General features: G+C 36.1%; 1 protein-coding gene across 2 annotated transcripts in view; it reads left to right on the top strand.

The window, feature by feature from the left end:
• The window catches only part of NELL2 (neural EGFL like 2), a 377,275-nt gene that overhangs the window by 128,233 nt on the left and 223,301 nt on the right, over nt 1-25,741 (top strand). For both annotated transcript variants that reach the window (XM_067696278.1, XM_067696277.1), the window contains exons 11-13: nt 14,539-14,630; nt 17,766-17,868; nt 24,544-24,672. In XM_067696278.1, coding sequence (XP_067552379.1) covers nt 14,539-14,630; nt 17,766-17,868; nt 24,544-24,672 — 324 coding nt within the window. The remainder of the gene's footprint in view (nt 1-14,538; nt 14,631-17,765; nt 17,869-24,543; nt 24,673-25,741) is intronic.

Here is a 25,741-nt window from a genome sequence, read left to right as displayed (position 1 = left end):
ATTTAATTGGTCTGGGTGCCACAAATTGGTAGTTTCAACAAACTCCCTGGGTGATTCTTATGTGCAAGCTGGGTTAATAATCAATGGTCTACAGCTTTGTTACCCAAAATATGATCACTGGACCGGCAGCATCAGTATCACTGGGGAGCTGGTGAGACATGCAGAATCTCAGGCCCCATTCCAGATCTACCTAACGAGGATCTTCATTTAAATAAGATCTCCAAGTGATCAGAGAAACACTCCTCTGTGATTCCATTGGCGCTGTTAAAAAAAAAGTATCAGCTGAACTTGAGGCTAAACCTGTACACTTACGCTGCCATGACAACGTAAGTTAGATTTGCATGCTAACCAAGAGGTAGATGTTTGTTCCCAAACCTGTTTATGGCAACTGTATTTGTACTGTAATTCTAATACTATTGAAATGCTATAAATGCATATTCATAACATAATATGCAAGCCAATGAAATATGAATGTGAAAAGAAATACTATTGAAATGCTATAAATACATATTCATAACATAATATGCAAGCCAATGAAACTTTAATAAAAGTTGAGTGCTTTGGGAAAAGATGATAAACTCATACTGCTAAAAAATATCCTCTTGAACTAGGTGTCAGTAAGACAGTTGTAAAACGTGAAAGAAAGCATAGGATAAGAATGATCTCTCTATAGATTGCTTCATGAGTGTCTATCTTGTTTCCCTTAAAACAAACAAACAAAAACTTAGAAATTATGAGCAACACATTTTACATTTTATTTATATAATCAAGATTACGATGAAGCACAGTCAGAGAATCCATACTGAAGAAAAGTGTTCTACTTCAAAACGTTGAATGTGTGAGGATGTGTTTTTAATTAAAATGTTTCGGGTACATATTTACTGTTGTCTATGATTTCTCACTTTAACTGGTTTTTTTCAAACTATGGACCAAATACCTGTCCAGATAACATAGAATAAAGAGTCTTCTACTGAATATCTATGTGACTGTCCTTATTTAAATGTTAATTCTAATGTTCTCTTTTCCTAGTTCTTTTTCCTCTGCATAGAAATATAGTTTTCAAGCTTAGCTGTATACGTGGGCAGTGTTAAAAAATAAAGAAGCCCAAGTCCTACCCTCTGAGATTCTTATTATTATGCAGCTGGGCATAGAGTTTTAAATGTTCTTCAAGTGATTTTAATATGCATCCACAGTTGAGAACTGTTGGCCCAGTAGATTGGGAGTATATAAATTGGTTATAAAATCAACTGATCATAAATGAATTCCAGCTTATAAAGGTATCCTGATGAGATGTTCTTTAGGATCTGGATCCGAAGTCTTATGATTATTATTCTATTCTGGTCTCTGACTGTATCATGAGTACTCTGTCTCTGATTTAAATCACATTAAAGCGATTCTCCTTCAGTGGTCATTTTCAAATGACCCTCTGCTGGAAATCATTTCCAGTTCACTCTCGTAAGACGTTTTTCTTCCTCTGAGTTGTGTGGATTTCCTCGTACGTGTGCTTCTCTGTTTCCCACACTAGACTGAATGCTCCTTGAAGGCAGGAAGGCGCCTTCCTAGGACAGTGCCTGGTGGACAGGAGGTTATCATAAATGCTTCTTATTTCCACCAGGTGTTGCCACTCTTGTTGCAAGTTTCCTTTTGTTTAAACTTTCGTTGCTTTCTGCTTTCCTTTCTCCTGCTCCATCTCAATTTATGCTTTATAATTTTTTTGTCCTCCGTTGCTTCCTCTGCTCTCTCCTCCCTCCTCAGTGTGCTGTCCGTCTGCATGTCTTATTCTACACGGAGCTGGCTCCCCTTAACCTTTGGCTTCTTCCCTTCCCTTGGCTCATACGCTTTGCATAATAGAAGGCGTTATTAATATACCACTCAGACAACTACATTTAAAATATGTCCTCCTAAGACAGCTACCTTCCCCAGGCCCCACCCCCTACCATACGTTCTTTGTTTTGCCTGTACACAGATGCTATTTTAAAATTGCACAATCACTCTTTCAGGGTCTTTACTTGTAATCTCTTAGTTGAGCACTAGTGTGTGGTTTATAATGAAAAGGATCATGCTTTACAATTCACAAAACATTCAGTATCTTTGTCAATATAATAATGAAACAGCATATGTCTAAAAGGTGCCAGTCATTTTGGAAATACACTCCTCAAAGTTAAACTAGAGATTAGGCATTTAAATTTTGACTGAGGTCACTGGATTCTTAGTGGTAAGAAAATGTACACAGAAGTCTGTTTTTCAGAGGAGTTCTAGTTCTGGCTTTGAACTAGCAGTGTGTGGCAGTTTCCATATTATATTATATATTATGTTATCTTTGTAAAAGCTGTCACCTCATGTATGTTCATGTTGTCACTTTAAATGTGTTCATGTATTGACATGAATATTATGTTTTCCTCCAAATCTTTACCTTCACTCATTAAATTTATTTTTCTTATCCCCAGGGGACTAAATGAATTGATTACATTGTCTTTTTAAAAGAATCCATCCTGTGGTATGTGAGGTAGGATCAAGAATAGGGGCCAGTGGTAGAAAGGTAGCTAAATGAAAAGAATTTCAGGATCTATCTTAGTTACAATTTAAATAGGTAGAATCAAATTAGGGGCAAAAGTACTGAACTCCTCCTTCAATCTATAGACTTGGCCTTCTTGCTATGATCTTCTAAATATCCAATTCTTGTTTCCCAGTATCTACCCTTCTAACCAAAGGCTGATCTGGATAGGGTGTTAGAATTTATGCTTTTGTTGTATTCTGGAAGTTATTTTTATCCTCCTTTGCCTCCTAACCCCTCACTACTGCTAGATTTATGGTGTTTCAGGGCCTGTTCTCGTTTTGGAAGAATAGGCTACTGACCTAAATTAAGGCCCCCTAGGAGAAGCACTCTTTGGTCCTTTAGAAGTGCAAGGACATGATATATATAGGATGAGAAAGGAGGTTTGTGCATCTGCTCTCATGCTCTCATTTCCTAAACTCTGATATTAGTTTTGCAAACAACTAAATTCCCAAACAATTAATGAGATTTAGTTAAAGGAGGCAATCATGTATAATTAATGAATTTGTGAATTATTTAAACACTGAAATTTTGATCATTTAAACAGCATTGATTCATAAAAACTGGCTTTATGTAGAGAAAGGAGAAGGTTTTGTCATCAAATTGTCCAAGCAGACTTCCGTTGTATGTGTTGTCTTGTATTATTCATACTGCTTTGACAGTAGCCAGCTATTTTTCAGTAACTGATAGATCTGCTCCCATTTCAAGTGCTCCAGTTCTACTTCAGTGGAGAATAAGCTGCCATTTAACAGAAAAGGCAAAATATTTCTGTGAGACCCAATTTATAGGGCCTTTATTATAAGAGACAAAATCAAAGGATAGGGCCAAATATAAAGGGACACATGAAGATCAGAGAGGCCAATTTTCTTGTTTTCAGGCTTTTCATCAAATAGGAAGCTAGAAGAGAACTTACAAAAAAAAATTCAACAAACCTTTAAAATTTATTAATGGCCAGTGCTGGGTGCTGAGTACAAGATCCAAAGACAAATTAAGACACTGCCCCCATCTCATGTAGGAAAGATAAAAAAAATGTACAACTAACTAGAGGAAAGGAAAAATGGGTTCAGTGCTCTAATAGAAATTTAAGCATTGTAGAAAGAGGGAAAATTAATTTATAGCACTTAGTGCTCAAAACTTTTATTACAACCATATTGTTAAGAATTGACTCCAAGTGAGTCCAGATTTCAAACAAGATTGTGGGCTGGATAAATGCAGCATGACTGATTGGAGTCTTTTAAGAATATTGAAACACTTTCAGATTTTTTTGTTTGACTCCACAGAATCTTAGCCTGTTTCATGAATACATTTATTGTGCATTCTTTTTTAAAAGCTATAATAAAAATATACATAATTACAGTTAATGAGATATTTTCTCCTCCAACAGTTTCCTTTTTTTTTGCGGTACGCGGGCCTCTCACTGACGTGGCCTCTCCCGTTGAGGAGCACAGGCTCAGCGGCCATGGCTCACGGGCCCAGCCGCTCCGCGGCACGTGGGATCTTCCCGGACCGGGGCACGAACCCGTGGCCCCTGCATTGGCAGGCGGACTGTCAACCACTGCGCCACCAGGAAGCCCCTCATCCAACAGTTTTGATTTGTATATAACTAACAAATAAGTATCATGTTGACTCAAAATGAAATAATTGCCATTGTACATGGGGTTTTTAAGAGCCCTCCCAGTGGAAATCAAGATTAGAAAGAACATCATGTAAAAGCCACTACTTTATACAACTCTGCCCTTAACAGACAGCTTAAACAATTTAAAGATCACTGATAACTGGTGTTTTCAAAGAGAATTTTAAAGAAATTATAAATCCCATTTCTCACTAAGTGAATTATACTGTTTTTCTTCTTGGTATCTATAACCTTTAATTTTGTGTTGTATCATTTTTATTTATTTTTTTCTTTTTTTTTCCAAAATGCATTATTATTATTTTAAAATGAATTTATTTCATTTAACTTTTTTAAATTTTTAAATTAAATTAAATTAATTTTTTTATACAGCAGGTTCTTATTACTCATCAGTTTTATCCACATCAGTATATACATGTCAATCGCCAAATTCATCACACCCCCACCCCCGCAGCTTTCCCCCCTTGGTGTCCATATGTTTGTTCTCTACATCTGTGTCTCTATTTCTGCTCTGCAAACCAGTTCATCTGTAACATTTTTATAGGTTCCACATATATGCGTTAATATACAATATTTGTTTTTCTCTTTCTGACATACTTCACTCTGTATGACAGTCTCTAGGTCCATCCACATCTCTACAAATGACCCAATTTCATTCCTTTCTATGGCTGAGTAATATTCCATTGTATATATGTACTGTATCTTCTTTATCCATCCGTCTGTCAATGAGCATTTACGTTGCTTCCATGACCTGGCTATTGTAAATAGTGCTGCAGTGAACATTGGGGTGCATGTGTCTGTTTCAGTTATGGTTGGCATATATACCCAGTAGTGGGATTGCCAGATCATATGGTAATTCTATTTTTAGTTTCTTAAGGAACCTCCATACTGTGCTCCATAGTGGCTGTATCAGTTTGCATTCCCACCAACAGTGCAAGAGGGTTCCATTTTCTCCACACCCTCTCCAGCATTTGTTGTTTGTAGATTTTCTGATGATGCCCATTCTAACTGGTGTGAGGTGATACCTCATTGTAGTTTTTTTTTTTTTTTTTTTCTCATTGTAGTTTTGATTTGCATTTCTCTAATTATTAATGATGTTGAGCAGCTTTTCATGTGCTTCTTGGCCATCTGTATGTCTTCTTGGAGAAATGTCTATTTAGGTCTTATGCTCATTTTCTGATTGGGTTGTTTGTTTTTTTAATATTGAGCTGCATGAGCTGTTTATATATTTTGGAGATTAATCCTTTGTCCATTGATTCGTTTGCAAATATTTTCTCCCATTCTGAGGGTTGTCTTTTCATCTTGTTTATGGTTTCCTTTGCTGTGCTAAAGCTTTGAAGTTTCATTAGGTCCCATTTGTTTATCTTTGTTTTTATTTCCATTACTCTAGGAGGTGGATCAAAGAAGATCTTGCTGTGATTTATGTCAAAGAGTGTTCTTCCTATGTTTTCCTCTAAGAGTTTTATAGTGTCTGGTCTTACATTTAGGTCTCTAATCCATTTTGAGTTTATTTTTGTGTATGGTGTTAGGGAGTGTTCTAATTTCATTCTTTTACATGTAGAGTCCAGTTTTCCCAGCACCATGTATTGAAGAGACTGTCTTTTCTCCATTGTATATCCTTGCCTCCTTTGTCATAGATTAGTTGACCATAGGTGTGCAGGTTTAACTCTGGGCTTTCTATCTTGTTCCATTGATCTGTGTTTCTGTTTCTGTGCCAGTACCATATTGTCTTGATTACTGTAGCTTTATAGTATAGTCTGAAGTCAGAGAGTCTGATTCCTCCAGCTCCGTTTTTATCCCTCATGACTGCTTTGACTATTCGGGGTCTTTTGTGAATCCATACAAAATTTAAGATTTTTTGTTCTAGTTCTGTAAAAAATGCCATTGGTAATTTGATAGGGATTGCAATGAATTTGTAGATTGCTTTGGGTAGTAGAGTCATTTTCACAATATTGATTCTTCCAATCTAAGAACATGATATATCTCTCCATCTGTTTGTATCTTCTTTAATTTCTTACATCAGTGTCTTATAGTTTCTGCATACGGGTTTTTTGCCTCCCTAGGTAGGTTTATTCCTAGGTATTTTATTCTTTTTGTTGCAATGGTAAATGGGAGTGTTTTCTTAATTTCTCTTTCAGATTTTTCATCATTAGTGTATAGGAATGCAAGAGATTTCTGTGCATTAATTTTGTATCCTGCAACTTCACCAAGTTCATTGATTAGCTCTGGTAGTTTTCTGGTGGCATCTTTAGGATTCTCTATGTATAGTATCATGTCATCTGCAAACAGTGACAGTTTTACCTCTTCTTTTCCAATAATGTGTTCCTTTTATTTCTTGTTCTTCTCTGATTGCCGTGGCACGGACTTCCAAAACTATGTTGATTAATAGTGGTGAGAATGGACATACTTGTATTGTTCCTGATCTTCGAGGAAATGCTTTCAGTTTTTCACCAATGAGAATGATGTTTGCTGCGGGTTTGTCATACATGGCCTTTATCATGTTGATGTAGGTTCCCTCTATGCCCATTTTCTGGAGAGTTTTTATCATAAATGGGTGTTGAATTTTGTCAAAAGTTTTTTCTGCATCTATTGAGATGATCATATGGTTTTTCTTCTTCAATTTGTTAATATGGTGAATCACATTGATTAATTTGCATAAATTGAAGAATCCTTGCATCCCTGGGATAAATCCCACTTGATCATGGTGCATGATCCTTTTAATGTGTTGTTGGATTCTGTTTGCTAGTATTTTGTTGAGGATTTTTGCATCTATAGTCATCAGTGATATTGGTCTGTAATTTTCTTTTTTTGTAGTATCTTTGTCTGGTTTTGGTATCAGGGTGATGGTGGCCTCATAGAATGGGTTTGGGAGTGTTCCTTCCTCCACAGTTTTTTGGAAGAGTTTGAGAAAGATGGGTGTTAGCTCTTCTCTAAATGTTTGATAGAATTCACCTGTGAAGCCATCTGGTCCTGGACTTTTGTTTGTTGGAAGATTTTTAATCACAGTTTCAATTTCATTACTTGTGATTGGTCTGTTCATATTTTCTATTTCTTCCTGGTTCAGGCTTGGAAGGTTATACCTTTCTAAGAATTTGTCCATTTCTTCCAGGTTGTCCATTTTATTGGCATAGAGTTGTTTGTAGTACTCTCTTAGAATGCTTTGTATTTCTGTGGTGTCTGTTGTAACTTCTCCTTTTTCATTGCTTATTTTCTTGATTTGAGTCCTCTCCCTCTTTTTCTTGATGAGTCTGACTAATGGTTTACCAATTTTGTTTATCTTCTCAAAGAACCAGCTTTTAGTTTTATTATTCTTTGGTATTGTTTTCTTTGTTTCTATTTCATTTATTTCTGCTCTGATCTTTATGATTTCTTTCCTTCTGCTAACTTTGGGTTTTGTTTGTTCTTCTTTCTCTGGTTCCTTTAGGTGTATAGTTAGACTGTTTATTTGAGATTTTTGTTGTTTTTTGAGGTAGGCTTGTATAGCTATAAACTTCCCTCTTAGAACTGCTTTTGCTGCATCCTGTAGGTTATGGATCGTCGTGTTTTCATTGTCATTTGTGTCTAGGTATTTTTTGTTTTCCTCTTTGATTTCTTCAGTGATCTCTTGGTTATTTAGTAATGTAGTGTTTAGCCTCTATGTATTTGTGTTTTTTACATTTATTTGTCTTTAATTCATTTCTAATCTCATATTGTTGTGATCAGCAAAGATGATTGATACGATTTCAATTTTCTTAAATTTACAGAGGCTTGATTTGTGACCCAAGATGTGATCTATCCTGGAGAATGTTCCATGTGCACTTGAGAAGAAAGTGTAATCTGCTGTTTTTGGATGGAATGTCCTATAAATATCAATTAAATATGTCTGGTCTATTGTGTCATTTAAAGCTTGTGTTTCCTTATTAATTTTCATATTGGATGATCTGTCCATTGGTTTAAGTGAGGTATTAAAGTCCCCCACTATTATTGTGTTACTGTCCATTTCGTCTTTTATAGCTGTTAGCAGTTGCCTTATGTATTGAGGTGCTCCTATGTTGGGTGCATATATATTTATAATTGTTTTATATTCTTCTTGGATGGATCCCTTGATCATTATGTAGTGTCCTTCCTTGTCTCTTGTAACATTCTTTATTTTAAAGTCTATTTTTTCTGATATGAGAATTGCTACTCCAGCTTTGTTTTGATTTCCATTTGCATGGAATATCTTTTTCCATCCCCTCACTTTCAGTTTGAATGTGTCTCTAGGTCTGAGGTAGGGTCTTGTAGACAGCATATATATGGGTCTTGTTTTTTGTATCCATTCAGGAAGCCTGTGTCTTTTGGTTGGCGCATTTAACACATTCACATTTAGGGTAATTATCGATATGCATGTTCCTATTACCATTTTCTTAATTGTTTTGGGTTTGTTTTTGTAGGTCCTTTTCTTCTGTTGTGTTTCAGACTTAGAGAAGTTCCTTTAGCATTTGTTGTAGAGCTGGTTTGTTGGTGCGGAATTCTCTTAGTTTTTGCTTATCTGTAAAGCTTTTGATTTCTCTATCGAATCTGAATGAGATCCTTGCCAGGTATAGTAATCTTGGTTGTAGGTTCTTCCCTTTCATCACTTGAAATATATCATGCCACTCTCTTTTGGCTTGTAGAGTTTCTGCTGAGAGATCAGCTGTTAACCTTATGGGAGTTCCCTTGTATGTTATTGTCATTTTTCCCTTGCTGCTTTCAATAATTTTTCTTTGTCTTTAATTTTTGCCAATTTGATTACTATGTGTCTTGGCATGTTTCTCCTTCGGTTTATCCTGCATGGGACTCTCTGCACTTCCTGGACTTGAGTGGCTATTTCCTTTCCTATTTTAGGGAAGTTTGCCACTATAATCTCTTCAAATATTTTCTCTGGTCCTTTCTCTGTCTCTTCTCCCTCTGGGACCCCTATAATGCGAATGTTGTTGCATTTAATGTTGTCCCAGAGGTCTCTTAGGCTGTGTTCTTTTCTTTTCATTCTTTTTTTTTTAATTCTGTTCCACAGCAGTGAATTCCACCATTCTGTCTTCCAGGTCACTTATCCATTCTTCTGCCTCTGTTATTCTGCTATTGCTTCCTTCTAGTTTAGTTTTCATTTCAGTTATTGTGTTGTTCATCTCTGTTCGTTTGTTCTTTAATTCTTCTAGGTCTTTGTTAAACATTTCTTGCATCTTTTGGATTTTTGTCTCCATTCTTTTTCTGAGGTCCTGGATCATCTCCACTATCATTATTCTGAATTCTTTTTCTGGAAGGTTGCCTATCTCCACTTTATTTAGTTGTTTTTCTGAGGTTTTATTTTATTCCTTCATCTGGTACATAGCTCTCTGCCTTTTCGTCTTTCGTCTATCTTTCTGTGAATGTGGTTTTTGTTCCACAGGCTGCAGGATTGTAGTTCTTCTTGCTCTGCTGTCTGCCCTCTGTGTTGATACCAATAGGGAAATTTAGTGTAGACTCATGTATTTTCAATCCAGTAATAAAAAGAATCTAAATATATAGTCACTGAGGAAATGTTTATAAGTGAAATGTATGTCTATTTGCTTTTATATTCTAAAATATTGTTAGATAGGTTTGGATAATTCTTTCTACAAAGGTTTGCAGAAGTTGATTTAGATCTCATTAGAGGGATCTGCATTTTCTATCTTTGCATTAATGACCAATGAATCATGATTTTAATGTGTAACTTATAGCTTTTAGAGTTTTACTGGCTTCTTTCACTTATCCATTTCTCAATCTGTTCTATAAATTCCTTTTCACATTTTTACAACTGAGGAGTCTCAAATTTGCATCTGTTGCATTTCCTGTCTTCTTATTTCTTGTTAATTGTTAAAACCGAGGAGAGATTCAGTGAAAATAATTCAGATTAATTGCTTTTTCAGATTTTCTCATAATTATGGTGCTATTAACTATGTGATTAGTGATATTTAATATAACCTTGGTAAAACATGTATACCAATTGTTACAGCATCCTATTGAATTTCCCCAAGTTCTAGTTAATTTCTCTCCCTATGGCTTAATAGACTGTTCATTGGACAGCTCTGAGTGACATAATTCACACGATGTGAACGGTACCCCCTGGTGTGTGTGTATGGTGTTGTGTGTGTGTGTGTGTGTGTGTGTGTGTATGAGAGTCATAGTGAATATGCCTTTGACATTGGTTAATATTAATAATTTAAGAGTAGCAGTAGTGCTATGGGTTAGTCTGACTGCATGGGGGCTTAGCTTCTTAGTCTGCAAGGGGATAAGACTGTATCAATGAATTAATACCCTTCCCCGTAGAGGCTTCATTACCTTCGAATATGTACATGTAATATACTCAGTAAACCACTTAGCATAGATCTTTGAAAATGCAGCCTAGTTGGCATAATTCTGCTTTAAGCTGGTAAATGATTTGGACATAGGAATCCAGAGTTATGTCACAAGAAACTTATTGCTATATATGCACACACCAGCGCGCGCGCACACACACACACACACACACACACACACACACCCCAAAACTAGGAAAGAAATGAAGCCTCTGTCTATGAACATGTTAATGCAATTGAATTGAAGAAGAAATCAATACAGCAAAGTGATTATTCCTTTGTTGTTTTGTTGAGGAAGTGATTTCTTATACTGTGCTGGGGAAGGGTAAGCAGGGAGGTGCAGTTCAGTTAGGGGATTCTAGAGACTTTCTTGCAGTCAGTGTGGCAGCCACAGTGATCATTGTTATCCCTGAGGCTTTGTCCCTGATACCTACAGGGGCTAGCCTTGGTTAAAATCAAGGCAGCACCTAATCTGTTTCCTCTCCTCTGTTTTAACACTTGATCTGTCCAGTTCCTTCATTTTGCCTTCTCCTTGCTTATGGATCTCATTTTGATAAGCTATCTGGGTTTTTTTTTTTTTTTTTAAATAGAGCTGTATTTTTTAAATGTCTCAATTTTCCCTCTTTAAAATTTATTTTTACTGTGTTCCACTCTCTCATGCTCTTGTAAGCAACCTATCCTTGTAAACTATTTCTCTTCATTGTCTAAATTGAATTACTGTGATAGCTACCAGTGCTGGGGGTTGGTTATTCTTTCTCCTGGACACCCCACACACCCCAGCTGTCTTTCTCTGTCCTACTCTGTACCCCAGGAGCTGGACTTCTGCAGACTGTATCACCCTGGTCTCCTTGCCAGCTGGCTTTGGGTAGGGTTTGCCAATAGGATGCACTGGCAGGAAATAGGAAGGCCAGAGGAGAGAGAGTTGGTGGTGTTTCTCCCCTGCTCCTTCCCTGCACCAGGCTGGGTTTCTGGTGGTACCTGTGTCTCTCATGATTTCGACTCCCACTGGGCTGCCTCTCCTTCATAACTCTGGCTCACTGTGGGCTCCAATAAAACCATTTCCTCTCCCTGTTCCTTATCCCTGGGGTGATGATGACTTGTCGCTATTGCCAGTCTGGGTCCTTCTCCAGCCCTTGTTTCCTCACCTTTGATCCAGTGCCCCCGCCCCCACCCCCAGTTTACCACTTGGTCTCCTGTGTTTACCTGTCACTTATGAATTTCTCAGTTATAGCACTTGAGCTTGGCTTTTATTATAGTTAGTTGTGTATGAGTCTGTCTTCCCAACTCAGTAGTGAGGGGTAGAAACATGTCTCTTTCATCTTTGAATCCTAGCACCTAGCAGACTACCTGGCATGTTAGCAGGAGCTCAGTACGTATTTGTTAAATGTATCAACAGATTAATACGACTTTTACTCCTGCAGTCTACTCCTACGTCCCAGAGCCATCCTTATGGATTTTCAAGATTCCTTGTAGTATTTTTTAGGAATGATTAGGAATATATACCTATAGATGTATATATGTATGTATATATTTCTGAGTTTCTTAACATTTTTCCCCTAAAGAACCTAGGGAAGGCATACCCTGATGGCATTACTAGGTATTTAGAGTAAACCTCAGAATTATGGAGAATCACAGCAACTGACCAAAAAAGAAACGAGACAAAAATCACTCACTTTGGGTTCTTTCTAAGCCAAATTCACCCTGTTTGTGCTGATTGCTTGAAAGGAAATGAAGCAATTGTGATCTCATTCGTTTTGTGCTTCTCGCTCTGCCAAGCTCCATTTGGTGCCCTATTGTCTCACAAGTTGCCTATTTGAGTCTTTTGAATTAAGAGTTTAGAGCAGAAGGTCCATCTGCTCTGCATGAGTATTAAATTATCATAAGACTTTGTATAAGAAGAATTTACCTTTGTGGTTTTACAGTGTTTCCTTTTCCCTCTGCTCTAAGAAAGACTTGGAACATCATATTTTTTTCTTCAGCGTACCCTTGGGCCTGAATAGACTGCAGTTACCGAGTTGTATAATATAATAGGCTTAGGAACCTTTGACTGGCAGGTGCTGAATAGAAGAAGGTTTTATTTATTCTCCTTATCTTATAAAATGTGGTACTTAAGTATAATTGAACATGCCATAAGCCAGATCTTGGTACTTTGAGGTTATTGAATCTCATAAGAAAAAACAAAGCACAATCTTAAAAATTACACGTTGGATATAGACATTTTACAATCAATCACGTTCATTAAGTAAATGCACATGCTATTGTAATTCATATATGATAGATAGTATGCAACTGACAACTCCCTATTTTCATTTTGAATATTCATGAGTGAGCAAGCTTCAGCCAGCTTTTAAGTAATATAATTTATGCAAGTAAGTTGTATTCACTTCCAACAACCTCCAAAACTTTAAAATCAATTTTCCAGTAATATATATTATGTAGTGAAATTTGTTAATAAAAGCTGAGTAGGGAGATCAGCTGAAGGATGGCATTTTTAAAATGTGCACGCTTTCCATTATTTAAATGTGCAGCTTTTAAATAATCAGTTAACTTTTGGGCAAAGATGAAAGTTGGCTTAAATATGAATATTTCTACAACCATATATATACTCAATATTTAGTAGAAGTATGTCTAATTTCTTTGTTATAAATTTTTTTAGGCAATGTGATACTTTTAAAGATAATGGGATGTATAAATTCTGAAGAGGGACTTTATTCTAACGCACACAATGGAATTAAAAGGAAATATACACACCCCTTTTGTAAAATCCATGTAGTTAAAATTAAAAATTGGATTTAGTAAATAGGGCTAACAAACTGCTTGAGTTTTCTTCCTATCAGATGACTGCTTCCTCTGGTCTTTTGAAGTGATTAGCTTGGGTTGATCTAGATGTTATGGAGCTCCAAAGCATCTACGATATTGAGTGTCCTTTGAAAGGAAAACAGTGCAAATCTGTGAAAACAAAAGTTGGTTCAGAGTCTTAGAATGGAGGGCTAAGCCCAAGAAGGATACTGAAAGTTAAGCTTAATTAGCTTCAGGGTAAATCTGTCTCTGTTTAGGTGATGAGTCAACATAGGTAGTGTGAAACATTCATTTCAAAACAAGCAAGCAGTTTCCATTGGCTAAATGTTTGCTGTGAATTGTAAATATTTTGAAAGTCTCAAAAAAATTCTTTGATACTTTGTATGCATCTTCACTCATTAAAAATGTTTTCACCAGAGTCTGAAGTTCTATCTTAAAATTTTATTTAATTGTGATGGAAGCAAGGCAGGCCCAGATTAAGACCTTTCAACATCTTAAGTAGGGTGCCTTAACCCACATGTACTTACAAATAAAATGATACTAACCCATAAAACATAACATTTACATGTATGTACTGGAATTAAAATAGTTTCTTTCTAATTTTCTGTTTTAAAATTCTGTAATGGGGCTTCCCTGGTGGCACAGTGGTTGAGAGTCCGCCTGCCGATGCAGGGGACACGGGTTCGTGCCCCGGTCCGGGACGATCCCACATGCCGCGGAGCAGCTGGGCCCGTGAGCCATGGCCGCTGAGCCTGCGCGTCCGGAGCCTGTGTTCCACAACGGAAGAGGCCACAACAGTGAGAGGCCCGCGTACCGCAAAAAAAAAAAAAAAAAAAATTCTGTAATGGTATATAAAAATGAACTTTTCTCATATTTGTGTTGCCCCTGATTTGTAGCTCTTTGAGCACCTGCTTAATGTGCCCTGAAGTGGGACATCATCTAACAGGCAAGTAATTAGCTTTGAGTCTGCTTATCAGCACTCCTTTTTCAGAGTTTAATTCTGACTTGCCATTGCCCCTTATCCTTTTTGTACCTTATTTTACTCTCTGAACTTAATGGGCATGAAAATAACTTGAGCCTACACGTGCCTTATATTGGGTTGAATTTAGGTTTACAGTTACTCAAACACCTTGAAAAGTCACAAGGACATGTGAAATATTGTGGCAAAATAATCTGAACACCTGTAAGCTATTTTTCTTAATGAAACATTTAAAAAATAGATATGTTTTTTTACTCCAAAGCTATATGCCAATTTCATGGACGAACCTATTTTGAAGGAGAAAGAAATACGGTCTACTCCTCTTCTGGCGTATGTGTTCTCTATGAGTGCCAGGTAAGGAAGCTCTTCATGTGTGTTTCAAATTTCTTTCCGTTACATGAACACAGTAAATGTTCCTTTAAAAATCTCACCCTTGTAATACCTTTAAAATTCTAAGGCAAAGAGAAAAATTAAGATGATAATTATAGCTCAAATGTATAGAAATTCTCATTGTTTTTGCAATCATGTAAATTAGTGGTTGTAAAATAATTTTCCCAATAAATAAAAACACTCTTTTGTCATATTAAAGTTTTATGAAGTTGTCTTACATTTTCCAAACACAAATCAACTCCTTGTTTGCTGTTTTGAAGAAAATGTATTAGATAAAATTAGACTCGGCCTGTTCTCACTCTTGCTTTTGACTCGTGATAAATATCAGTCCAATTAAAATCAGAACCAAATTTACCTAATAAAAATTAGGTGTTGGATGGAGATGAGGTTGATATTGATCTTAATTCCTTTGGGAGGAATCTTTTAAATAATTTTAAGGGGAATGTTTTATACATGTGCTCTTGACGTATGCTTCTGAAGCAAACGTGATTCATTTTAAGTCTACTTCTTGACCTACTAATTGAAAAACTAAATATGTTTCATAACACTTTTCACATTTACCTTTTATAAACTATGATTTTATATTCCTTGACCATAATGTTATATTTCAAGCCATATTCTGTCTAAAGGAAACTGTCTACATATAAAGTTTCTGCTTTAGGGTTCATTTACATTTGATCCTTAATTTTCTTCTTCAGATGCCTCCTGTACATGGTTTGTGGGGATGATTTAGTATGTATAGGTTATTTAGAAAATTAAGATAAGTGATTTACTCTGCTGGCAATAAACTGTGAGCATTCATATGATTAAGTGTTGGCGAAAGGAAAATCCTCAGAATTTTGCCAAGATAAGTTGAATCTGAAAAATCCAGCTGTATACCTCGTGCATCTTAAGTTGGAAGACATTTGGGATAAGCAAGGCAGAGACATAAAGATGCAAAACTGTGACAGATTTGGTTTCTGGAACGTGAAAGCTCTGATTTGTCCACGTCCATTATAAGGTATTCTAGCTGCTTCTTTTGGCTTTAAATAAGCTCTCCCATGATGTAGGTTACCATCTTAAAGTTAAGGGAGCTGGGGCATAGGAACACTAACACAATTGCTGAAGCTATATTTCCAGATGGATTTTTCTCCGTCAGCATCCCTTCACCAATGCTGTTTTGAGTGGAGCAGGTCCCACGGTAGATATAAGGATTGGAAGGCTTGGAGTGAGATCTAGCAACACCAAGGAAATCAGAGAAATTTTACTTCAAGGAAGGTGGAAAACTTTTATCAGCTGGTTTCTAAGTAAACTCTAACTTTGAAATATCAGCCCTAAATCTGAAAATTGTGAGGGCATTTGAAGATCCTCCACTTTGTGTGTGTGTGTGTTCTTTTCATTTGACAAGTGTATTCCATAATACTGATAATTATGATCTAAAATTTACTGAGATAGTTTCCTATTTGATTTTAAAATACCTATAAAGTGATTTTATTTTAAATTCGATTTGTGAGAAGTCTGTGTATAGGCAACTCTGCAGGTGCTTAATAAATATTGGGTGAATGAATAAATGTTACCATTTATTTGCTCAAGCAAAAGAAATCACTTCCTACCCTCTAATGCTGTGCTGTCCAGTAGAAATATGATGCAAGCCACACATGTGATTTTTATTTGGGCTAAATTTTCTGTATTCAACCCCATATATCCAAACTATTATCATTTCTAATGTAATCAATATAAAATTCTTAATGAAATATTTTACATTATTTTATCATACAAAGTTGTCAGAATCTTGTAGCTAGTGGCTGTGGATTCTACAGCACAGCTCTACCAGAATTTCATAAGCTTTTGTATTCTTCGCTAAATTCTTGACATTAAGGACTCCCATTGTTTTTTCTCCCTTCAGGCCCCTGAGCTATTTTACATAATTGTCATCTCTCTCAGGCTTCCATTTTCTGGGCTGTCAATTCTAGTCCTCCTTTGTTCCTTTATTGTCAGTTTTGTGGCCTTGAAAATGTGTCCTGGGGGGTCTGTGAGTTTCATAGTAACACAGAAAAACACGGTGGTCCTGAAAATAAGATTATCAGAATGGATATTACCGTCAAACCAAAGAGAGAATAGCGTTTGACTCCACTGTATACATGTCTTCTGACACTTTCTTTTTTTTTCCTGCCATTATGGTGACTTGGAGAAGGTCCTTTCCATTGATAAGCCAGGAAGAGGGAGATATTGAACTTACGATTTCTTCAATAAAAGCAGTGCTTATAGAAATGATATCTAAAAAGCTAAGCTATTGAGCAGTATTAAAACAGAAGCCTTCAAGTTCCAACGGTTATTTTATTACTTATGTATTGGTAAGCATAGTATAACAGTTAATGACCCTCGCTCTTAAAGAGACTGGAGGTTGACAGTATAGAAGCAAAATGTTGGCTTCAAGGGCAGTGCTGTTACATTTATCAGAAAAGTATTCTGTTCTGTATTTTGGTTTCTCTTTGAGAAGGGTTTTATCTGCTTCGGTGGCTAGAACTATAATCGTTTTACATTGATTTATTCATTCATTCAGGAAAAGTTTTCGATTGCTTATTATATGCCAGAAAAAATGCAAGACATTCATGCTCAAGAGACATAAATCCTGCCCTCATTTTCCTTATAGTTTTGTGAGAGATCCCCAATGTTCCTCATCACACTCACTTGGGATAATCTATAACCGTTTAGGAAACTTTGAAATGAGAATGTTTAAAAAGCCCGGGTTTTATTTATTGTTTTTTTCCAAAGTGAGCTATTGATAGAATTCAAGCTGTATCTTTGACACAATTGTCATCTGGATGTGCAAATATGTTGTAAACTAACAGAATCTTTCAGGATTACCCTGATGTTTGGAAATTGAAGGCATGGCTGCAGTGTGGCATGCTTCCATTCCCAGAGCTGCTTGTCCATTTGAAAGGCTTTCCAGTTGTCATTTAATGTTATTTTGCAAGTGAGTGTGTGACCTGTGCAGAGGTTCGCAGGGTGAAAATTTTTCTCTCATGTTCGAAGAAATTTCTTGGATGTCGGATCTGGAAACTTCTGAGTTATTCCTAATTAAGAGGTTTGAAGCTTTTATTTTCTTTTGTCTGACAGGACCAGACCATGAAGCTGGTTGAGAGTTCAGGCTGTCCAGCTCTGGATTGTCCAGAGTCTCATCAGATTACCTTGTCTCATAGCTGTTGCAAAGTTTGTAAAGGTAAGCCTTGTCTGTAAAATAAAATTTATGTGCATGAGTCATTCTAAGAGGCTACTTCAACTGACAGGAAATAGAACTTTTTATAATCAAGTTATTTCCAAAGACCATCGAATTAAAATCGAGATGCTCCCATGCATTTCTGCAGGGTGTATTGTACCTGTCTCAAGCTCTGGGTTTCTATACTTCTCTCTGTGTACTTGTCCTGAGTCAGCGTGGCATTGTTGAAAACATTTACACAACAGTGCTGAGTTATTTTACTGTTTCTTTTTTTTGCTGGGGGTGGGGGGCGATTTCCTTTCTTTTCTCTTCAGTCTGTTTTTATAATTGTCTGAGCATGATTCCCATGTTGTTCAAATCCCTCTCTTCACAATTCCACTCTCCTTCACTGATAGGCTTCTACACTACCAAGAAGAGAGAGGCCATCAGACATGCATTGCTTATTCTGTGTTGCCTCTATGATGATAAGCCTATGACCAATAAGTAGAAGGAACTTAGATTTTTAGTTCAGTATAAGAAAACAGTAAAACTTGAGGTATTCAGAAATGCAGTGGGCTGCCCAGGAGGCAGTGAGTTGCCCATCACTAAAGATTCTTAAACTTGGTATTTTGTTATAGATTTAAGTATTAAACTAAAGGATTAATTATATGGAATTTTTATGTTCCCTACCAATCATGAAATTATATGTGCCTTTTTGTGTTATCCTGAAATTATGTGTTTGTGAATCTGTCTCCTTCATTGGATTTTGCACCTTGAGGTGCAAAATATAACAGGCTGGGTCTTTATATTCATCTCTATATTCTTAATACCTAGTATGACACCTGGGATGTAGCTGAGACTCATAACTCATGTAGTTGGTACTGTATAACAGTGCCTTAAATGAGCTACTAGCACTTGTTTTAATAATAGCCTTTATTGGTGCAAAATAAAACTTAAATGGAAAAAAGTAAGAAAAAGAGACTTTATAAAACATATACTATTTTGTTTCCTTTTAATCTCATCTATTAAAAAGGAAACATAAGATCCCTCTCTCCCATTTTTAGGAGGGTGGTACAGTTTTTTCCTTTTCTTTTTAGCTGCTTCTTCCATCCATTCAATTAAGACGGCCTGATTGCATCCATTTCTTTTTAAAGAGCCTTAATACATTACCAAGAGCAAATTAAGAATGGAAAAGCTAGCTACAAAACTGGTTACATTTAAATTGCCTATAGTTTTAAAAATTAATATGTTTACACAGCCCACTCAAAATATCAATACAATGGCAAAATATACCGTGACCTACACCCCCTCCACCTGAGATCCTGATATCATTGATATGTGACCGGCCAGAGCCAGAACCAAACTCAGGTTTGGCTTCTCATTGCTCAAAAGTCAATGTTCTGGAGACAAGGTTTGGTGGAAAAAGAAAGATGTATTATTCAGGAAGCCGGCAACCTGGGAAGATGGACTAGTGTCCCCAAAACCATCTCCGAGTTGCCAGTTAGGGGACAAGAGTTTGTAAAGGAAAAGTTTCAGAGGTGTGCAGTAGGGGGCTATGTGTGGAGCAGCACAGTCTGCTTCGATAATTGCCTTGAAATTGGTGGTGCAGTGGTCTGGTCCGAGTCACCTTGATTGTGTAGGGAGAGCAGTTGTCTGTAGCTGCAGGCTTGAAATGTCCTGTAGTTCCTGGAATTTCTCAAGCATGTAGAAGGTTATTCTTTAAGCATTTAATCATATTATAGCTTAGTCAGGCTTAGGTCATAGGTTTTTCTCAAAATGTAACTGGGGCTTCCAATATGGAGTTGCCTTCGCTAAGGCAGAAGCTCAAAGACCTTTTCCTAATTCCTGAATAAGTGTTTCAGAGCCAGATTTCAGATATATGGGATGGAGCCTTGGTATCACCTTAAAAAACACTCTTCAATAAATTATTTTACTCAGCCTGGATTGAGAACCTCTGGTTTAGAACTGGAACTGAAATTGGACAAGTTGGCCTTTCTTGAAACATTTAGCACCGTTTAAAATAAAGGTTACTTCCATTTCTGACTTCAAGTAAATAGAATAAACAAATGAGTCCTCCTGGTATTCTCTGATTTTTAAACTAAAAAACGTCAAGTTTTGAAGGCTTAAAGTTTGAATCAACTCCTACACACCTATTGTGACAAATTCATTTGTAGTAAGGTTGGCCTCCAGTTTCCAGGCCTGTCTGCCTAGTGCTAAAGATGCCATGTTCACATCTGAAAAACTAAGTTGTTCAACAACAGTTAGTAAATATTCCCTGAGGGCAGAGCATGAGATTAAATTGTTGACCTTTCCACTGGAGGCTCCGCCGGTGGTTGGAAACCAAGCTGTGCACCGAAATAAGGCTCCAAACTTCTAGGCACCAAGTCAAATCCAGCCAGGGCTGTTTTCTAGGTACCCTGCTGTCTTCCATTGTAGCAGCTCAGGAACAGTGGAGCAGGAATGTTCTTTTCACTTTTTTCATATTTGAGAGCTCTTTCAAGGAAGCTTATGACAAATTACAACACAACAGAGACTTCATGATACAGCGAGGACTCTGACTTAGAAAGGTACAGAAATAACGTGAAACTATATGTTTTCATATCTCAGCCCGTCCCATTCTTCTTCTCCTCCCTTGGCCGCCCCTTTCTCTGCTTACAGACCATCAAGTCCTATTCACTGGAAGCCCAACTTTAATTTAGCATTGACTTTGTCGTGCCTTACAATTAGAAGTGATAGAGGCACCGTGTGCATAAGGCTGAGTGGGTGTAAATTGTTTGCACCCAACTTCTGGACAATTCATAGTTTCCCACATCATTCAATTACGTCTTCATGATTCTTGTTATCTGTGTACCACAAATAACATTATTTAGTTAATGTTTTAATGTCTACTGTTAGTCACCTCATTTTGTGAAAATTTACTTTTATTCCTAAGCAGTAGTATCCATGAAATAATGGGATTATTTGTTAGATTCATGTATTTTTTTATACACATTTAAATAATTCCGTTGCTATCAGTACTGTTTTTTTAAATGTTCATCCATGCACGTGAACTACCTTTTGGGAAAAATCAGGATTATCCATCATCTTGCAGACGATACTGATATGAGTTAATATTCTTTCAGGTACAATTGATAGAATACCCAATGCAACTGATTTAAGCAAACAGTGGAATACATGGCCCCAGTGAGTGGCTTGACTCAGATCTCAAATCTCGCCCCTTTGCTTAGATGCATCTTTCTGTTTGTCTCCTCTGAGGTGGCCTTATTTTCAGACTCTGTGTGTTCCCTGACATTCTTATGCTCACGTTATTATGATACTCAAGTAGGTGGAAGAGAAAGTTCAATATCCTCGTGAGTTGAACAAAGGTCCCAGAATTGAGTTTCAATTATCTGCGTTAACCTGAACTGCATCATTTGCTCAGACCTGAAGAAATTACTATGTCCATTACCAGTGGGATGCTTTGACTGGTGTGGCCTTAACCAGTGGGCAGTGTAGTCCATTTTCCTGTAAGCACCTAGGCTAACAGTAGAGGTGAAGAGTTCATCCCAGGTATGACTAGGTTTTTGTTTTGTTGTGTTTTTTTTCCACAAAAAGGAGGAATAGACACCTGTAAGGCAAAACCAACAAATATTCACCTCAAAACTATTGCATTCTCTTTCTCCTGGTTATTATGAATAACATTTATTTATATTGTTCTTATGCATAATCTTTTGTATCTGATCCTTCCTTACCCTTTTGTATCCTCATTCATAGAAAAATGCTTATTAATATTTTATAGAAAGATCTAGTACACTTAATGAAAGAATCTCATGTAAATTTGGAAAGCTTAAAAGGAATAGAAAACTTGGTATCCTTGAGGTTAAAACCCAAAGGAGGAAATAAAAGAAAGACCTGATTGTATTAGATCATTAATCTATCCATTTATAGCAAATATTTGAATTTCCTCCTATGATAGGTATCTCAACACATTTGGCTTATGGCTTATTAGTAATACTCTAACTGCTTTAATTATTAACAAATGCTATACTATTACACTTTTACATAGATGATCTCATTTGAACCTTTTGCAAGGTAGACATTATCCTAATTTTACAGGTGAGAAAAGCTGAAGGTCTAGAAAGGTTAATTAACTTAAACAGCTAGTAATTTACATAGCCAGTAAGTGGTAGAGATCAGATGTAAATCCATGTCTTTCAACTCCAAAAACCAAGCACAGATGAGTAGGAATGTGGCTATAATGGTGGTAGGACTATGGTTTATTGCCAACCCATACTCTGATTTTTTTTGAAGTTTTTCCCTATAGATTGGAAACAAGCCTCTTTAACTGAGTCTGAATTTTCTAACCATCAGTAGTTAACATTTTAACCTTGGCATTTTTGAATCTAAGCAGTAAAACAACCAATAGATTCAATCAACTTATTTCTTGAGAGACTAAATCAAAATAGCTATCTGACATTGTTTAGAGTAAATTAGTATTTGACAGAATTTTCAGTTTTCAAGTCTCCAGGTTAACTTAAAAAACTCATCTGATGAAAAGTGAAGTACTCCATAACTGAACCTAAAACAATGAAAAGTAGAATCATACTGTTATCTTATAGTTAGAAAATTCTTGCAGCAATTAAACACTGCATGGTGAGCGTGTGCATGATATTTGATGCTGAGATGAGGGGGTCTTACCATTACTTATACAGACGGGAAATGGATTGTAATAGAGGAGGCTTATGGCATAGACAGTGACAGCATGGATTGAACAGAGTCTGAAAAATAGGAGAAGAGAAAATGCATCAAAATGAAGTGTTGAAAGATAGTTTTGAAAAATATAAACTTACGAAAGAAAAGTAAAAGTGCGTCAGGAACAGTTCCTGTTCTTAGTCACTGCTCTCTAAAAGTTGTTTGAAGCATTACAGGTAAACTTCTACAGATTTAGTGCTGTTAAAACATGGTCCCTTAATTCTCTGTGTATCTTAAGGAGTGGGCCAGTTTTTTTTAGTAACATTGTTTTAATTTAGAATAAATATAAAGTGATTTTGTGGAACATTTTCATTTTAGGTTGATGATGTGCTGAGCTATTGGTATAGAGAATGAGGATGACTTTTTAGCTGAAATTATCCCTCATCAGGCATTGTAAGACACTGGAATACATTTTAAGAAATATGGTCTCAATTTAGCTACTTAAAGAAGGAAATAAAAAGACCCAAGGAGAAAACATGTTTAACTTTTCCTTTCCTTAAGAGTGAACCTTTTGCTTCTAAATTTTCAGCCTTAATCATGAGAATTTAGATTGTGAAGAATCTTGTCAAGAAAAGTTGTCAAGTGATTTCAGTGCTGTTATTGACTATGTATTTTTCCAATCTTTGTACACTCTGTTCTATTTTATTTTATTTCTGTAGAAATCACTAATTCTTTTGATTTTTCCTATCCTTTTTAAATGCATCACTGTATTTTGAGAGCCTCAGCCTTCCTAAGGCTTATTAAATTGTACAAACACTATTTTACTATACATTGTAGTTGCATTTCACGGGAGATTTGTTTTAACTCTGGGTCAATATTCAACATAGTCATTATGGGCACAAACCAATTGGAATGGACATCAACCATTGTGCTGAACCAGAGTATACCTTTTGGTTGTGGTATAGCTTAGTTCACCCTTTCACTGAATCACAGCACTGTATGGTAATTTGATAACAAGTAAGATGAGTGTAGAACTTACATCTTCATGATTTGCTCAAGTAAAAGTCTTTTCTTGCATGTAAGCAGATGAGTTTATTCTGAGCTACATGAAATGTATTCTTCTGGACCTCTTTTCTTTTATACATGGTGAAAAAATAATTCATTAGACAATGTAAAACTAGACAGAAAATTTATGCATCAAGCAATTTGAAAATTGTTTGAATGATGTATAATCATATAATTTCCATTAAATATGGATTCCAGTGTTCCAGCTTTTTATTTCAGCATTTTAGATGATCTTTGAACAGGGATTCACACAGGAAAAAGAGATTTGAGAAATTACACATGATTGGTGTCACTGTTTATGAAATGTTCCATTTTTCTTTCCTCTACATAAAGACTCTGGAATCTGTGAAATCTTTATAATTCATAAAAACTTTCTTTTTCTTTTGAGTGGACATACTTTGTCTTGCAGATTTCCTGAGAAAATTAGATTAAAGTGATGTGATTTTTTTTATACGTTTAGAGTTTTGTGGGTTTTTTTAAGGATGCCAAGTTGTCTGTTTCATTTCTTAAATACATAATGTGCACATCTCATCTGGCTTGGTCTGTATTACTCATAGTTATTGACAGTGTTCAATCAGTAATTCTCAGATCACTTTCCTTCCTCACTGTGTTGTCTTCTATATTGTAAATCTTCATTTTGTACTCCAAGAATCTGTGTTTCCAATATTTGGAGGACTGTAATTGGAATATTAGGGACTAGAGATAGCATTTATAAAGTCAGAAATAGAGGAGACTTCAAGAAGGAATTAATTGAGTTAACTTCAAGAAGGAATTAATTGAGTTAAACACACTCAAAAACTTTTTAGTACACATAGCATATGGTCCTATAAACATTGGATGAAGATATCAACTTAATCGTTTAGAGAAATATAGCTTCTAAATTAAAGAAAGATTTTAAGGAGACAAAGTTTATTTGCTTTGTTATGATTTTATTTACCCTAATAAGTTTCTTTTTTCTTGTAGGTTATGACTTTTGTTCTGAAAGGCATAACTGCATGGAGAATTCTGTCTGCAGAAATCTGAATGACAGGGCCGTTTGTAGCTGTCGAGATGGTTTTAGGGCTCTTCGAGAGGACAATGCCTACTGTGAAGGTAATCCTTGTAATGATGTGTAGCTTGGCTGTATAAATTTCCTAGGATTACTGCATGCAAAATTTATTAATTTCCCAGGTCGTCAAGTTGATGGGCCCATTAAAAGCAGTGAATTTAATCTGAAGCATATTAATCAGGTAAAAATAATTATCTTTCAAATTAAAGTTTTTCAGCTATCTGCTACATGTCAGACTAATCAGTTAATATGGCTGGGTTTCTTGAATTAGGACAGTGCTTCCACTGTGAAATTGCCTTCTTTTTTTCATAATTAGATATTCAGGTAGTTCACACATTGACATGATTACTGTGGCTTGCAGTTAGAATTGTAGTCAGATTTTTTCCGACAATGTTGTATAACAAAGACAGTCAATTAACAGGAACATAAAGTGCCCAGCACCATTTTTGTTTGCTACTGTCTGTAATCTCAGTGGTTGTATTCATGCTCTGTGGTATTTACTAAATAGCTCCAGTGGAGAAAATAGTTTCCTAGTTATTTTAAAAATCTTAACTAATATCCCAGGTAGTTTATTGTCTCATTGAAACAGTCCAAATACAGTGATGGGGCCCCTGGCATTCACAAATTCTGTGGCTTTGACTGTTCGGGAAGACCCTAGAAATCCAAGAGATGTAGTAATTTATAATTTCCCCCCCAAGGCACACATTTGAGTCATTCTCATTAACTGTGTGACTAGCTAGTGGGTCTTGCAAGTACGAACACTGATATGGTGGTATCTGGGCACTTGGACAGCTTTGGACTTACCATTTCCAGATGTCAAGAGTCCTTAGAGATCGTGTTTAGCTACATGATGATTTACTGGCCCTTGGGAAACCAATGTCTTTTGTTTCCCTCAGGTTTCAGTAGATTTTCTCTGCCTTAAAAATTGGTATTCATTTTTTAAATTGACCTTTTTTTTTCTCAGCTTATTCCTTTAAATGCTTCTGATTTAGTCCTAAAGAGACCATTCTATTTTTGCCAAAAGAAAGACATATAGCTTCCCTTCCCCATTCATAAGTAGATTTAAAATTCCTCATTTTGAAAGGTTTTATATTAGAAATGAATTTAAAGTAA

The sequence above is a fragment of the Pseudorca crassidens genome, chromosome 11 (assembly GCF_039906515.1).
Source record: "Pseudorca crassidens isolate mPseCra1 chromosome 11, mPseCra1.hap1, whole genome shotgun sequence".
NCBI classification, from domain to species: domain Eukaryota; kingdom Metazoa; phylum Chordata; class Mammalia; order Artiodactyla; family Delphinidae; genus Pseudorca; species Pseudorca crassidens.
The sequence above is the reverse complement of the archived record's forward strand: the minus strand, read 5'-3'. Positions and strand labels throughout refer to the sequence as shown.